The 14,664-nt window shown below is 48.2% G+C and overlaps 2 protein-coding genes across 25 annotated transcripts in view; one reads left to right on the top strand and one right to left on the bottom strand.

Moving 5' to 3' along the window:
* Positions 1–95: 95 nt before the first annotated feature.
* Positions 96–10,427, bottom strand: Gm30679 (predicted gene, 30679). 2 transcript variants are annotated; one of them, XR_374986.4, is made up of 4 exons: positions 9,719–9,962; positions 4,583–4,713; positions 4,396–4,489; positions 96–2,447 (listed from the first exon to the last, which is right to left on the bottom strand). XR_374986.4 is itself a non-coding variant. In XM_030252306.1 (2 exons), the coding sequence occupies exons 1-2, from the start codon at positions 10,323–10,325 to the stop codon at positions 2,377–2,379; spliced, it is 678 nt and encodes a 225-aa protein (XP_030108166.1). In that variant the 5' UTR covers positions 10,326–10,427; the 3' UTR covers positions 96–2,376. The 2 variants fall into 2 exon arrangements, 1 of the variants encoding a protein (XP_030108166.1); XM_030252306.1 differs by lacking the exons at positions 4,396–4,489; positions 4,583–4,713 and having other exon boundaries at positions 9,719–10,427.
* Smox (spermine oxidase) overlaps positions 10,009–14,664 on the top strand; it is a 33,326-nt gene continuing 28,670 nt past the window's right edge. For 9 of the 23 annotated variants that reach the window (NM_001177833.1, NM_145533.2, NM_001177834.1 and 6 more), the window contains exon 1: positions 10,013–10,187. The gene's annotated coding sequence lies outside the window, so the exon portion shown is untranslated. Of the gene's footprint in view, positions 10,635–14,664 lie in introns of all 23 variants that reach the window. The other 14 variants (XM_006499289.4, XM_030250476.1, XM_030250487.1 and 11 more) reach the window with 8 other exon arrangements.

Raw genomic sequence — 14,664 nt, forward strand, 5'->3', positions numbered from 1 at the left:
GTGTTTTGGGGTAGTTGGGGGATAGTGGAATTTGCAGTAGTTAAAAGGCAGGCAGGCTGACACAGAAACAAAACCCACATGGTTCCAGTTTTACGAGCTGCCCACAGTTGTGAGATTTAATGAGACAGAATGCAGAATTACAATTACCAGAGGCTGAGACAAGACTGGGGTTAGTGTTTAATGCACACAGGATTTTTCTTTAGGACAATGGAAAGTTCTGGATGTGGGTAGACAAAATAGTTATCCAAACTGTGAGTATATTCAAAGCTATTGAACTATACATTTGAAATGATATAATTAATATGGTATTATATACTTAATTACTAGTTATATTACCGTGGGGGAAGAGAATGTGAACCATGGTGTGTTTTTCAGTTGGATGGCTTTGTAGAGTTGGCTTTCTTCTACCTTTACGTGGGTCCTGGGGATATGACTCAGGTTCTTAGGTTTTCAAAGCTGACCCATCTCACTTGCCCTAATAAACATACATTTTAATATGTACATGGAAAGGGAATAAAGTTTGACTTGGGGACATGCTAAGATGGATCAGGTAGTAAGCCAAGCTGGCAGTAAAGACTTAGTAGGTGCCATATTGGAGCCACGAGGCCAGAGAACATGTCAGGAAGGGGTGTTGGAGGTCAGCATCTACCCATAGCACGGAGCCGCTGGTGTCCATGAAGGAGAAGCAGGCAAGAAAGTATAGGGTTAAAATTAGCCACAAGCAAAAAGCCTTCCCTGTGGAAGGCAGCCATAGAGGCAACAGTTACCAGATGTGGCCATGTGAGATTGTTTGGTGTTTTGTCAAGGGAACCCCCCACAACACTTTGAAGAAAGTTCTGCTGTGAACTGGGGGGTGGTGCGGCAGCTGGAGACTCAGTCTGAGGTTGAGTGTGGTCTCGGGTATTTTTTTTTTTTTATTGATTTACACTCCCTGTGCATGGCATGCAGGCATGTTCTACTACCGAGCTACACTCCCACCCTTGGTTATTTTTAGATGAGATTTTGTGCATGTGGAATGGCTTACCGGAGAAAGAATGGCGGGACTAAACAGGAGAGGGGGGAGAACTTGAAGGAGGGACATGAATGGTGTGAGGACCTTTGGTGGAAGCAGGGCACCCCTGTACTTTCCAGAAGAGACTTCGGTCCTGACATGGGTGAAGCTGGAGATGTGCTAACGAGAAGCTCATGTCTGTACCGGTTGATTTTTGGCAACTTGACACAAACCAAGTCTCATCTATGAAGATGTAACCTCAGTTGAGAACATGGCTCCATCAGATTGGCCTATGGGCAAGCTTGTGGGACAATTTCTTGGTTCATGATTCATGTAGGAGGGTCTAGCATACTGGGATTGCTGTCACCTCTGGGCATATGGTCCTGGGTTGTTTAAGAAAGCAGATTGAGCATGCCGTGGAGGAGTGAGCCAGTAAGTAGTGGTCCCCCTTAACGTCTACTTCAGTTCCTGCCTCTAGGTCCCTGCTTTGAGTTCCTGACTTCCCTCAGAGATGGGGGCCTGAGAGTTACAAGATGCTTTTGGTCATGATGTTTAGCACTGCAATGAAGCACAACAATGGCTTCTGTTTTCTCAGTGGGGTGTGAAGTTGGGTCACCAGATGGATAGGGGATCTAAGAGGCTTCTGAACACTTAGGAGAGTAAAAGGAAGTCACTGTAGAGACTGAGAAAGACAACTCCGAGGAGAAGGACAGTGGGCCGAAGGGGCCATGCTCTGGGAAGCCTCGAGGCCTGAATATAAAGCAGCCTCCCTGGTCCTTAGCTACGGGGTGTGTGAGGAGAGCAAAGGTCGAGGGCCACCTGCACTTGCGTCTCTCAAGGTGAGCTAGCTCATGGTCCAGCAGTATCAGCAGCACCTGGGAACTCAGAAATGCAGACCACTGCCCCTCCCCCGCTACTGAACCAGAAACTGTGTGGGTGCAGCCTGGTTTGCTCAGTTTCTCACAAGCCCTCCAGTGTTTCTGAAAGTTTAGAAGCACTGAATGAGGGGGAAGGAGCCAAGGGCATATGCATGAGCAAGTCCAGGCGAGCAGGGTAGCCGTCCTCCCAGGCAGCCTTTCCTAGTGCTCTGAGTTCTGGTGCTCTGCCCTCCTACTGATCTATAAATCTACATGGGGAATAGATTGCCATTTAAAGGAATTCTCAAATTGTTGCCAGGCCAGAACATATTCCTATAGCTCTTTTTCTTTTTATGATCACAACATAAATCTTTCACACACACACTGCAAGGCAAGTAACATTTTTCAAATGCATCCTTCTATACATCTCTTGAATCTGAATTTGAATATTGAGCGTTATGTATTGCTCTTTGCCCTGACCCACTTTGAAAGACTTCCGGACTGTCCTTCCTTCCCAGGTTTCTCCATTCAGGATAGCCACAAGGACCTTCTTGGGGCCTGATCCACCTTCCTACGTGGCTCAATTCCAGCTTTCAGTGCTGTTGGGGAAAGAGCAATGAACAGGCTGTTATCCTCCAGGAGTACTCTCCTTCTCAGCTGAAATAGATTCAAGGATGATTCAGAGCCTCCCGGTCCTGCTAGTGACTCACATGATGCTCTGTTTATGGGTAAGTGCTTCTCCCAGGAAGTTGACAGCCCTATCCTCCTACCTGAGTCACGAGCCCTCTGGTGCTCCCATCAAAGCACAGTTATCACCAAGATCAGGGGCGGTGAGCCAAAAAAGACCACCTCGATGTGGCCTCAGAAAATCAGATGAGGGTTGAAACTTAAGCCCAGGAGGTGAAATTTGTTCTTAATTTGCTGGTGGCCTTGGGCAGACTGACAAAGGGTTCAGCACTTCTATATGAAAATGGAGATCGAGTGTCACCTAAGGAGACATCCAAAATGGTGCAAAAGTAAACCTGGAAACAAACCTGGGAGAGACTTCTCGGTACCAAAGAGAGAAGTCATGAGGATGAGGGCTTTCAGGATGCTCTAAAGCGTGAGTGAGACCTGGCAAAGGGTGGGAGAAGGACATGTAGGGGTTTCCAGGGGACAAGGAATACAACAGGGATGGGACAGAAGGAGGTCAGATTTTGGGACCTAGTGGCAGGGGCTTGGGTGACCAGTAAGAGCTTAGCAAGTATAGTCACAACATCCCAAGCCTTGGTTTTGGGATCCCACCTACCTGTCTGACTTCTTCACTGTCTCTGCCTTCATTCGCCTATCTACCTATCTAGTGTTACTACTATCTACCCCACCCACCGCCTGCCTGGGAAATTTCCCCTGTCCTCTTCTCTCTCCTCTCCTCCATGACTGAGCATTGCAGGCGGGCCTCGTGTGGGCTGAGTACTTCTTTTCCTGTTTAGTTGGTGTGTGGCACCGGCATCAGCCCATCCTGTTTACTCTGCACTGACACACAGGCTGTGGTGCAAGCCTATCATCAACAAGACCCCCGTGTGTGGGAAGCGTCGGGATGCTGACACACACCGTGACCAGATTTGTTTGTTACACTGGAGCCTAGGATGTTCCGTGTTCTGTATGCACCCATGTCTGGGATCGGTCAGCTGTGCTGATGACGTCAATGGGCCAGCGTGCTGGGTGGGCATGGCTCAGGACTCAGAACAGACCTCCTGACCGAGTGCATATTGCACAGCTCTTCAGCAGTGAGAAGAGCTGTGCGTGGTGTGGGAACATCAAAAGGCCTCTCATTCCACGCGTCTATTTCTTTTGAGGTAGTTGGGTACATATGAGTAAAGGAGCCGAATGAGCGAGTGCCTTCCCCATATCCTCTCTCAGTCTGCCTCCCCTTGGTTGAGTCTCTTTTAATTAATGTAGTTTGAGGCACCCTCCTTATTTTTTGTTGTTGTTTTTGTCATTGTTGTTTTTTTGTTTTGTTTTTTTAGGTTTTTTTAAAAAGGATTTACTTATTTTTATTTTATGTGCATTGGGTGTCTTGCCTACATATATGTCTATGTGTGGGTTAACAGATCCCCTGGAACTGGAATTGTGAGCTGCCGTGTGGGTTCTAGGAATTGAACCTGGGTCCTCTGGAAGAGCAGCCACTGCTCTCAACCACTGAGCCATCTCTCTAGTCCCTGTTTTATGTTTGTTCCTCCCCCCCCCCCCCAGATCCCAAGTAATGGCCATGATTTAGGCTATAAGTGGATGAAAATTTCTGGTTAGGTGGCAGGAAGAGGACATGACCATGGAACCATAGATGGTGGTGGTGACCGCCATTTACAAGGAGGCGTGATTCTTGCCCAAGACCAAATTTCTAAACTCTGAGTACAAGGGTCTGAATAAACAAAGATTGTCAGATAAAAAGCCAGGGCACAAACAACACTCATGTAGGCAAATAATTGAGGTGAGAGGCTTTGAATAACCTGAGGGAAGTCTGGGGTCCCCACAGTCATCCAGAGCTCTGCGGGCCACTGGTTTTCTGACCTGGTTGTACACCATGTTGGAAGGGGGAAATGTCAAACAGTCCTGACTTCCTTTTAGGAGGGGAAATCCATTCCGTGTGTCTCTTCTGCTTCCTCTGGTGGGAGAGAAGAAACAGTCTGTAATCAAGGGGGCCTGCTGCTGCTTGCTAGGGTTGGTTATAAAGTTCCTGGTCTTAATTTAAACCTACCTGCCTCAGGAATCTGTTCCTGAAGATAAGAGCGAGGTATCCCTTGGGAACTTTTCTTTCTTGTCAATTACTGCAAAGATGGCTGCCAAGGCTTCCTGCTACTTCTCTGTCCATACTTGTTACATGACAGCCTGTGTTTTCCCAAAAAAGGTATGTTGGAATCCTATTCTCCAGTACTTCCAAGACTGACAGTATTTAGCATAATTAAAAAAAGATTAATCCCTAGAAATTATATATATATATATATACATACATATATATATATGTATGTATATATATATACACACACATGCACATACACACACACACATATATTTGGAAATATATGTACTCTGGAAATATATATACATATACACATACACACACACACACACACATGTTTTTGAGTCAGGGTCTCTCTACATAGCCCTGGCTATGGTGGACATCTCTATGTAAACCACACTGTCCTTGAACTCACAGAGATCCACCTGTCTTTGCCTTCCTCCTGAGTGCTGGGATTAAAGGTATGCACCACTATGCCCTATTCTTTACGGACATAATCAAAGTGAAATGAAGTTATTATGGCCATTGTAGATGATAGCTAAGACCAAGGAGATGGATCTGGAAGTCATGGGAAGACAGTGGTTACCTGCACCTTCTAGAAGCCAGAAGAGAAGTGTGGGCTGGGTGCCCCCATTCTCAAAGGAACCAGTCTTGCTGATGCCCTGATTCTGGACCTTTACCTGCCACAGCTCTGAGACAGTGAGCTTTGTTATGTAAACCATCAAATCTGTGCTAATTAGTAATTGTGGTCCTAGAAAGCGCTCAATTCTACTGCAAGTGCTTGCCTTTGGTTCTTTCTATCTTTTATTTTATTTTTGAGATTATAATATAATTACATAATTTTTTCCCCTTCTTTCCTCCCTCCATTACCTTTCTTTTGGAGTCCTAGATGGCTTTCTGGCTTTTGGCATAGAGTGCGGTAGAAATGATTACTTGGCAGACCTGGGCCTATGTCTTAAGATGCTTGGCAGCTTCTGTTTCATCCAGTGAGAAACCAGGTTGCCATGTTATAAGGAAGTGTAGGCTATTCTGCTGGACATGTTCTATGTGGCTGCAGCCAGCTTTCCATTTACTGTGCCTAATCGATACCATATGGCAGCCGATCTGCCCAGCTGGGTCTAGTTGACCCAAAGAATTGTTAGAAATAAGAGTTTTTCTTAAGCCACTGGGTTTTGGAGGACTTACGTGGTCATAAACTTCTGAAAGAGCATTTCCATGTCTTGTGGCAAGCGCTCCAGTACCTCTCCCACTATTGTCCCTAAAGCCACCATTTCTACCTTGCTGTTCTTTGTCTGAATAGATGCTGGGTTTTCTGGCTCTTGATTAGTTCCTTTTACATAAAAACATCCAGTAATTTATCTCATTGGCAGTGTCTGCATTATGTGATCATCTTAGCTGCAAAGGAGCCTGGGAAAAAGCAGTTCTGGCTTTGAAGCAGGGATGTGGAGAAGGATTTGTGGCGTGGGAAGTTACTCAAACACAGACAGATATTCTAAAATGTCTGGCACCTCATGCGACAGTCATCCAGTTGGAGTCCTTTTGTTTTACCCAGATAGAAATCACAGGTAATTGCTTCCCCTTGTGATCTTTGGCAGCTTTTGGATCCCCTCCTGTTACTGCTCTTGCCAGCCCACTGCACTGGGGATCTTTTTGCAAGTATTGGGATGCCTATTTTTGATGGTCAACTTGACTACCTACGGAATTAATTAAAAGCAAAATAAAATAGAATAAGAGGAGGGCACCTATGTAGTAGTAGGGGTTGGTTCTGATGCTTTGGTCAGGAATCTGCATGTGAATTCTGAAGATCCTGTTCCCCAATTGGTTTTTAATTGATCAATAAAGATGCTGGTGGCTAATGGCTGGGCAGAAGAGGTGGGACTTCTAGGTTCTTGATAGTAGGTTAGGAGACACGGGTGGGGAAAGGGAATTTGCCATGCTTTGGAGGGAGAGATCTCAGGTGGAGTGGCCATTGGTCCCTTCCCCAGGCAGGAGATTAGAAACGCAGCTAAGCTGAGGGCAGTTGTAGGGTTGTCGAGCCAGGAGAAGGTAACTGGGCAACTCAGCCAAGGGCAGATTTAGAGTGTTGAGCCAGGAGTAAAGGAAAAGGCATACTAGCTGCGGGAGGCTTAGGAGAGCCCAGCCTTGGAGCCACAAGGCTGGTTAAAAATGAGCTCTCTCTCTCTCTCTCTCTCTCTCTCTCTCTCTCTCTCTCTCTCTCTCTTTCTCTGTGTGTGTGTGTGTGTTAACTACTGCTCCATCACTGCCTCCTACTGTGCCTACTGCTTCTCTCAGCGCCATTAAAAGTAGACAAAACCACTTGAGAGATGCCTCTTACAGAGTTTAATGCTGCAAAGCCAGTGGAGGGAGCACAGGAGGGCATCTCTCAGATGATGCACCAAGAACCAAATCCGTCTCTAGCTAGAAAAAGAGCATTTGAACCAACAACAGAATGTCTCATGCATAAATGATGCTTCGTGTCTTCACCAATGGTAGCACACCTAACATAATACAAATGGGTATTTTTGTCTACAGGTCTAGTATAGGCCATGACAGTGCCTCTGCCAGGCCACTAGGGGAAGTGTGTTCCCTCTGTCCTGGGTGGAGATGGTTATAGGATCATCTGAGTTCATTTGGGTGACTGATAGCAAAAAGTCTGTTACAAATGGAAACAATCTTGCCTGAGTTTGTGCCTTCAGGAGACAGAAAAACCAGGGCATTCTTTTTGTCTATGCAGTGTTCCAAACAGCTCAACTGACCTAAGGGTAGTCTAGTTGGATGCTTGACTGGCAGCCTTTTGCTCAAAGCAATGAAGCCAGAGAGACAGAATCCAATAATTGCTAATTAGGGAGCAAGATCTCCCCACTCCCCAACATCTTTCTGACAAGGGCATAAATATCAGTAGTACTTTTAACCAGAACTTTAAAACATCATTAATAGTAATAGTGATTCCCCCCCCCCCCCCACAAGGTTTTTTTGTGTAGTCCATGATGTCCTGGAACTTGCTCTGCAGTTTGAGGCTGGCCTCAAACTCAGAGATCTGCCTACCTCTGGAGTGCTGGGATTAGAAGCATGTGTCAACAAGTCCAGCTAGTAATAGCAACTTTAAAAACAGTTTTAACAATGCTTAACACCCAAAGTGCGCCAGGAATAGGTGGATCTTTCTTATCTGCCTCAATTGGAACACAAGTATCTTTAATGGCTTTTGGAGGGGAACTTAGTACAAGCTTGGCACACACAGCTCTGGGGCCGTTCACCTTCTGGTAGTAAACAGGGCCCTGTAATTATTCTTCTTCCCTCCCTATCCATATGGCTTAGAATAGATGGCCTGGCTCCAGGCTACACCTCAGTGACTGCCTCGGGATGACATATGAACCAGTCAGAGCCAACTATTTGACTGAAAGAAATGAGGATGAGGTCTGTGGGGATGGGGCTCAGAGCTGCTGAAAACAGGTTTTCATTGTGAAGAGCAGGTTTGAATTTTTATTTATTTATTTGGGCCATTGCATACCCGAGTCAGTTATACTGCTGGGCTTTTCTGTTATATGAGTAACTAAATTAAGCTGCTTGTTTGCACGCAAACCATTTGAATAGTTTTCTAAACAGTCAGATCAGATTAATATTTTTGTGTAATACCACCCTTTGGAGCAGGTATTACTTATTGAGGAGGAGGGAACGGAAACAAGAAGACACTAAGTAACTTGCCTAAGACCAAGTAACTACACAGAGGCTTTTTAGCCCTTAAAGTCACCCATAGCCATTCCACTCTTTGGTGGAGGGTGACAGAGCCACAGAGGAGAGTATGGTGTGTACCTGAGTTTAACCCCAGGAGTGCGTGGTGTTTTAAAGAGGGGTGGGAAGAGGGACTTCGAGTTTGGTGAAGGACTAGAGCCTTTCTGACAAGAAGAAACTTCACCAGAAATTCATTTGTCCCCTACCCAAATTGGCTCCTAGGTGGTTGGTTCCCTTTGGCTGGGACCATCAGAGCCACTTTTGCAGGGCTACCTCTTTCCAGGCCATATATATATATATATATATATATATATATATATGAATTATATATATAATTCAGTTTTGGGGATTGGCCCCAGAGCCTTGTCTATGTTGAGAAGTGTGTTCTGCTGTTGAGCCACATCTCTACTTCTTGCTTCTTTGAGGCAGGCTTTCACTGTGTGGCTCAGCCTGGCCTTGAAGTTGGTATGTAGCCAAGGCTAGCCTTGAACTCTGTACCCCCCCCCCCCCCACATGGCCTTCTGAGGCTGGGATCACGAGCATGTGATCCACATCCAGGATCTCTCCGGGCTGAACCTACAGCGACCTGTGCTCAGCATTGCCTGGTTCCAGGTTGAAATCAGGGGAGGGCCCCCTCCAGAGACACAGTTCGGAGTAGAGGCTCTGCGGCCACCAGGGGCTTGTATTCCCTCGGACCAAGTGTTGACCTGGTGTAGTACCAGCAAAACATACGAAAAAACAGATTAGGAGGTGCAGAGATGAATAAAAAATAATTTTCTTACTTTTGTGTGTGTGTGTGGAGGGGGAGAGTTGGGGGTGGTTCAAGACAGGATTTCTCTGTTTGACTCTGGCTGTCCTACACTTACTCTGTGGTTCAGACTGGCTTTGAACTCAGAGATCCACCTGCTTCTAGAGGGATTCCGCAGTGGTCCTAAACCTGTGGGTTACTATCCCTTAGGGTTCCAACGACCTTTCATAGGGGTCGCATGTCAGATATTTATTTATGTTTCAATTCATAACAGTAGCAACATTACAGTTACGAAGTAGCAATGAAATAATTTTATGGTTGGGGGGTCACTACAACACGAGGAACTGTGTGTCAGCATTAGGAAGCTGGAGAACCACCAGATTAAAGGCATGTGCCACTATTGCCCGCTAAAAAATAATTGATACCAATTAATTTTTTTTTGAAAAAAGGAAAAAGTGCCACCTAGTATTAACGTTGGCTTTTATTAAAAGTTTGAGGGTTTTACTAGGGAAATACACTTTTTAAAAAGGGCCACTTCAGGACATGGGCTGGGTACTGAGAGGATGTGAGCATTCTTTTCCTTTCACCTGAGGTTCCTGGTTCCCGCCGGCACCCACCTGAGACCTGCAGGACGAGAGACAGTCCAGGACAAGAGGGGCCCTTTCTTCTTTTCAAAAGGGCGGCAGAGTCTGGGTAAACTGAGGTGGGCGCAGCGCTCTGACAGTGCCGGAAGACCTCGTCTGCTTTGCAGGGCGGGGCGTCGCGGGGCTGGCTCTGTTTCTGGGCGGATAGGTGGGTGAGGCGTCCCTTTTGCGAGATAGGGGAGTGCAGGTGGCTGTGCCGCGGGCAACTCCAGGCTGGGTGGCCTCGGGCTCCCCGCCCCCGGTGGGCGGGCCCGGGGCGGAGCACCCAGGCGGGGTGGGCCGGGGACGCGAGGCGGAGCGGGGCCCCCGCACAGGCCCCGGCGGCTGGCTCGGCCCTACGGTCCCGGCGGCGGCTGCAGGAGGAAGCCCAGTGGCTGCGGAGGAGGGGAGGCGGAGAGGCCGAGGCCGCTCGCGAAGACGCTCCCGGGCTCCGCAAGGAAAGGTACCGTGCGGCCTCCCCGACCCGGGCTCGGACAGCCACCGAGCCTCGTAGGCAAGGGGCTCCCGATGGAGGCCGGCGGCGGGCGGTGGGCAGAAGAGGCTGCCCGGGCTGGCCGCGACCCCGGGGTCCGGGCCGCATCCTCCGGACGCCCAGCGCGGCGGCGCAGACAAAGCCGGCGAGGCACTCGGTCGGCCCGGAGGGTGTGCGCTGTGGAGGGGAGGGAACACAGCTTGCGGCGGCGGCGGCGGCGGCGGCGGCCCGGCGTCTGCCGGTCTCCTTGGGACAGCTGGAGGAGTGGGGAGCCGCTCTCCCGCGGGTTGCCCCGGGGCTCACAGGCTGCCCGGCTTGGCCGGAGCCAGGCTGACGAAGGGAAGGGAGCAAGTCGCTTCGCCGGGAAGGGGTGCCGAGGCCGGCCGCCGGCTTGGAGGTGGCGCGGCTGTGGAGCAGGTGAGCGGTGCGCGGACCTTTTGGGTCTTGCACCTGAGCAAACCGCGCCGTGGCTGGCCCTTTCGTGAGCCGTGCCCACAGGTTGTTGGAGGAGCCAACTGATAGTGGCACAGCACCGTCCCGCCTGGGGTCCACTTGGCCGAGCTTGTGGGGGAAACAGCAGGTGCTGAGTGGAGGTCACCCAGGCTGGGGGTAAAGAGAAGGTCAAGAAAGTGTTTGAATGGCCCTCATTTATTTGTGTTCTGCTACCTCTGTCCCTTTCCTCTTACAGAGGAAGGAGCATTACAGGGCTTGAAGGGCCGCGCTTCCTCCTGGGCCCTGTGACCATCCCTTTAGATGTCCCTGGCATTTCTTACCCAGCAGGTTTTGAGAACAGTCTTTGTCCGCCCTCGTCATTTCACAGTCTCCCTGTTTGGCTTTGAACCTCATCCCCCGTCAGCCAGGCACCCAATTCCCATCACAAGGATCTCCTCGGAAGTTCTGACTTTAAGCAGTGCCCCTAAGAAGCAGGCACCCTTTCCTTCTGCAGTCCATCCAGGGCCGCTCTAGCAGGTTTTGCTTGCCTTGCAGTGTCTTTAGAAAGCTCTGTCCTAGAGTTGTATCTTTCCCTGGGTGCCCCAGTTCCTCCCTTCTACCAGCCTGCCCTAGCCTGTCCCCTTCCCCTTAGTTTTGCTGTTAAATGCTTGAGGGCCCCAGGGCTCTGTTCTCAGCATTTCCTCTCCTGACTGCCCTTCTTGCCATCCTCTGTTCACTTTCTACCCCTGTTTTTATTCTTTCTTATGATTAAAAAATTAATTTATGAATACAAAGATCTCTGTTTTTGACTTATTTTATGTGTACTAGTATTTTGCCTGCATGCATGTGTGTGAGGTTGTCAGATCCCTGGAACTGCATTACAAGTAAGCTGTCTTGTGGGTGGGTGCTGGGAACTTAACTCTTGGTTCTCTGGAAGAGCAGCAAGTGTGCTTAACCGATGAACCATCTCTCCAGCCCAGAACTCAAAGATCTTAAGTGGTTTCATGCTCATGATTTTCAGTGGCAGATCTTGTCTCTGGCCCTAGCTGGATCCTACCGGTCTTCTGATGTCTTAATGTGGACAAAGCAGAATCCTGACAATGTCGGGGGCAGGATTGACAATACTTGGGTCATGACATCTGAGAGTGGCTGATAATCTATCTCTTAGGACAGGCAGCTCGGACCCCTTTCCACCCACCCTTCACAGCCAGTCCTAGAACAAGGCCTCTTGGTCCTTTGCAGAGTTCATCTAGGGTCCATTCTCCGTGCTAGGATGAACTTTGCAGAGTTCATCTAGGGTCCATTACCCTTGCCTCAGGCTACTGCCCCACCCCAGTCACCTTTTAAGTGTCCCTAAATACTGTAGTAGCCTTCTCCCAGTGCACACACTTACCTTCTTTGCATCTATTTTTAACGGAGCAGCAAGAATAACATAGAACATTTTGATCAGATACTTTTATTTCTCGATGGCTTCTTATTACACTCAAATAAAATCTTAGAGCTTTCCCTTGGCCTAGTTGACCCTCTGTGACCTCTTAGCCTTATTTGACTCTTGACACCTTATTTTCTCCCTGTCAGACACTTCTATCTCTTCAATACCCTAAGCTTTTTCCTGACCCCAGGGGCTTTGCTTGTGGTATCTTCTATGACTTGAAGATTTTTTTCCCCTAGTGCTTTTACTGGTTATACTTTGCTTATATTTTTTAGTTCTAAATTTAAGTGTACCTTCCCAGGACACCATACTAGCCCATGTAGAGGACCTCTTCTACACATGAGCCATTGTAGAACTTGATTGTATATTGTATATGTAACTTCACTTTATGTGTAAGAGTTGATAACTCTTAGTTATAGTTGTCTCAACTTTGTTTGACTTCTTAACCTTGACTGGTTGGCCCATGGCTATACCTGAGGTATCTTGCTTGGTGTTCTGTAGGTAACACTCAGGAAAGCTTGATCCACAAAGATGAGGTTGGGCTGGACTAGAAAAAAAATGGGCATTACAGTTAGCACAGGAGACTCCTGTAGCTTTAAGTGATCCTGAAGGTTTTTATTTTGTTTCCACAAAAGCAGTTGTGAAAATTGATGCAAGAATATGAGCCAGCCAGTAGGATGTGAAAAAGGGAAGCAGAGAAGATATGGGTACTTTGGGGTCATTCTTGTCTAACAAGGGGAGACCAATCACATGTAACTGCATATCAATTGCAGTTAAGTGATTTCCTTTGATTTCTTGGCTAGACATCCAGGTGTATGTGTGTGTGAAGCAGTGGGTATTAGCTATGTAGAAAGCAGGCTCTGTAATTCAGGACATGGGGACAGCCTGGGATTTATTTTCAACCCACTCCCTTGGGTGGCTGCTGCATGCTCAGACCTAGGGTGGGAGGGTGTCGAGAGGAAGAAGCTGGGTTTGGGGGGTTTGCCTCTTTATGAACCCTCATTGTGGTATCCACACTTTTCCAGTTTGTACAGAACAGCCACTGGAGTGTTGAGTCATGGGGCCATCACTTCAGGGTAGAGGGGGAGAACCAGGGGACCACTGATAGGGAAGGGAGGGGAGTTGGGATCGTGAAGGGGGAACCTAGGATAGACCCAAAGGTCACACTGTGGGTCAAGTGCTGGAGCCAGGAGCTGACAGTTCATATCTGAGGCTGGCATATCTAGAAAGGGCTATGAATTGGCATAGGTGGGAGCCAAGAGGGCATCCTGAGGAGGGGAAATCTAGCCAAGGGCAAGAGGGTAGGGCAAGGTTCTAGTGTGCTCAGTGGGCACTAGATATTGTTTTAAGGACTCTGCAGATATTGACTCTTTTAATGCTCTTAGCAACTTACCTGGTTGCCTTTATTTCCATTTGATTGAGGGCAGACTGGAGGCACAGTATTACGATTGAGAGTGGCAGAGTGAGAGGTCTGGCTCTTGAATCCAGGCCACTTTTCCCATGGCTCTAGGATTTGGGCCAGTGGAGGGCTTCTTAACACTTGCTTGGAGTGGGCGGCCAAGTCTCTGTTTCTGACCTCACTTTCTCTTCTGGAATACATTCCAAACCCACGTCAAGGAATTGGAGTTCATGTACATTGATGTCAGGGTTTGGGGGAGGGGAACTCTGTGATTCTAAACACTAATTAGAATGTCACCTCTTGGTGTTTTTTTTTTTTTTTTTTTTTTTTTTTTTTTTTTTTAATGTCCCTGTCTTTGCTTCTTTGAATTCCCCTTCCCTGGAGAGGGCAGAGCTCAGTAGAGCTCTGCAGACATCCAGCCTCTTTCTGACTTTGCCTAGAACAGTGAGGTAGTGCTCCCAGCTGGGGTCTGAGGTGGGCTAGATGCGGTACAGAGCTGAGGGACAGAGGAGTGGGAGTGCCGTTGCCTCTTTGTCCCTAGAGGCTGTGGAGGTCAGCAGTTTTGTGGGACTCTGTTCTTAGGGGTTTTCTCAGGAGTGTGGGTTCTGGGACCCAGGCCAGGGCAGCAGTGTCTGTGAGCCTTTTCCAGGGACACCTCCAGATATGACCACCCCTAGGGTCCTGACTGGCTGAGGAGGGGCTGCTAACCACACAGACATAATGTTTATTACAAATTCTGAGCCCCAGTGTTTAGGGATTTGTTTCTCCACTTGGGCAGATCATCCATCTCCTCCCAAGAAGAGAAAGTAGGATCACTACATTCTCTTCAGCATTTAGGGAAACTGAGACACACACCAAGAACATTGCTGTAGTTGTCAGGAAGTTCCTGGTGGAGGCCTGTTTATGCCTGTATCCTAGTTTGCTGAGTTGGAGGCTAGGGCAGAGTCTGAGCTGGACACTGGGACTTCTTCGATGTCATTGGCACTTGGAATCTTCCCTGCCCAGTCTGGTGTTCATAGGCAACAGGAACAAAGGGCGTGGTCCTCATTGTTCAGGAAATAGAAGAGCCATACCAGGTGCAGTTCGGAGACGCTTCCTGGAAGATGTAGCGCTTTGAGGGTGTCCTGAAGTCTGTCTGGGGACTGACTCTTGGCATTACAGGATGGGAAGGGAGGTCAGGCCTG

This window comes from Mus musculus, chromosome 2, assembly GCF_000001635.26.
Source record: "Mus musculus strain C57BL/6J chromosome 2, GRCm38.p6 C57BL/6J".
NCBI lineage: Eukaryota > Metazoa > Chordata > Mammalia > Rodentia > Muridae > Mus > Mus musculus.

Coding starts and splice junctions, on each gene's coding strand:
- Gm30679 (XM_030252306.1), bottom strand. CDS start 10,325: ATGCGGCCCGGACCCCGGGGTCGCGGCCAGCCCGGGCAGCCTCTTCTG. Junction 2,448..9,718: donor TCTCGTCCTGCAGGTCTCAG/GTGGGTGCCGGC, acceptor TTTCCCCAACAG/CACTGAAAGCTGGAATTGAG.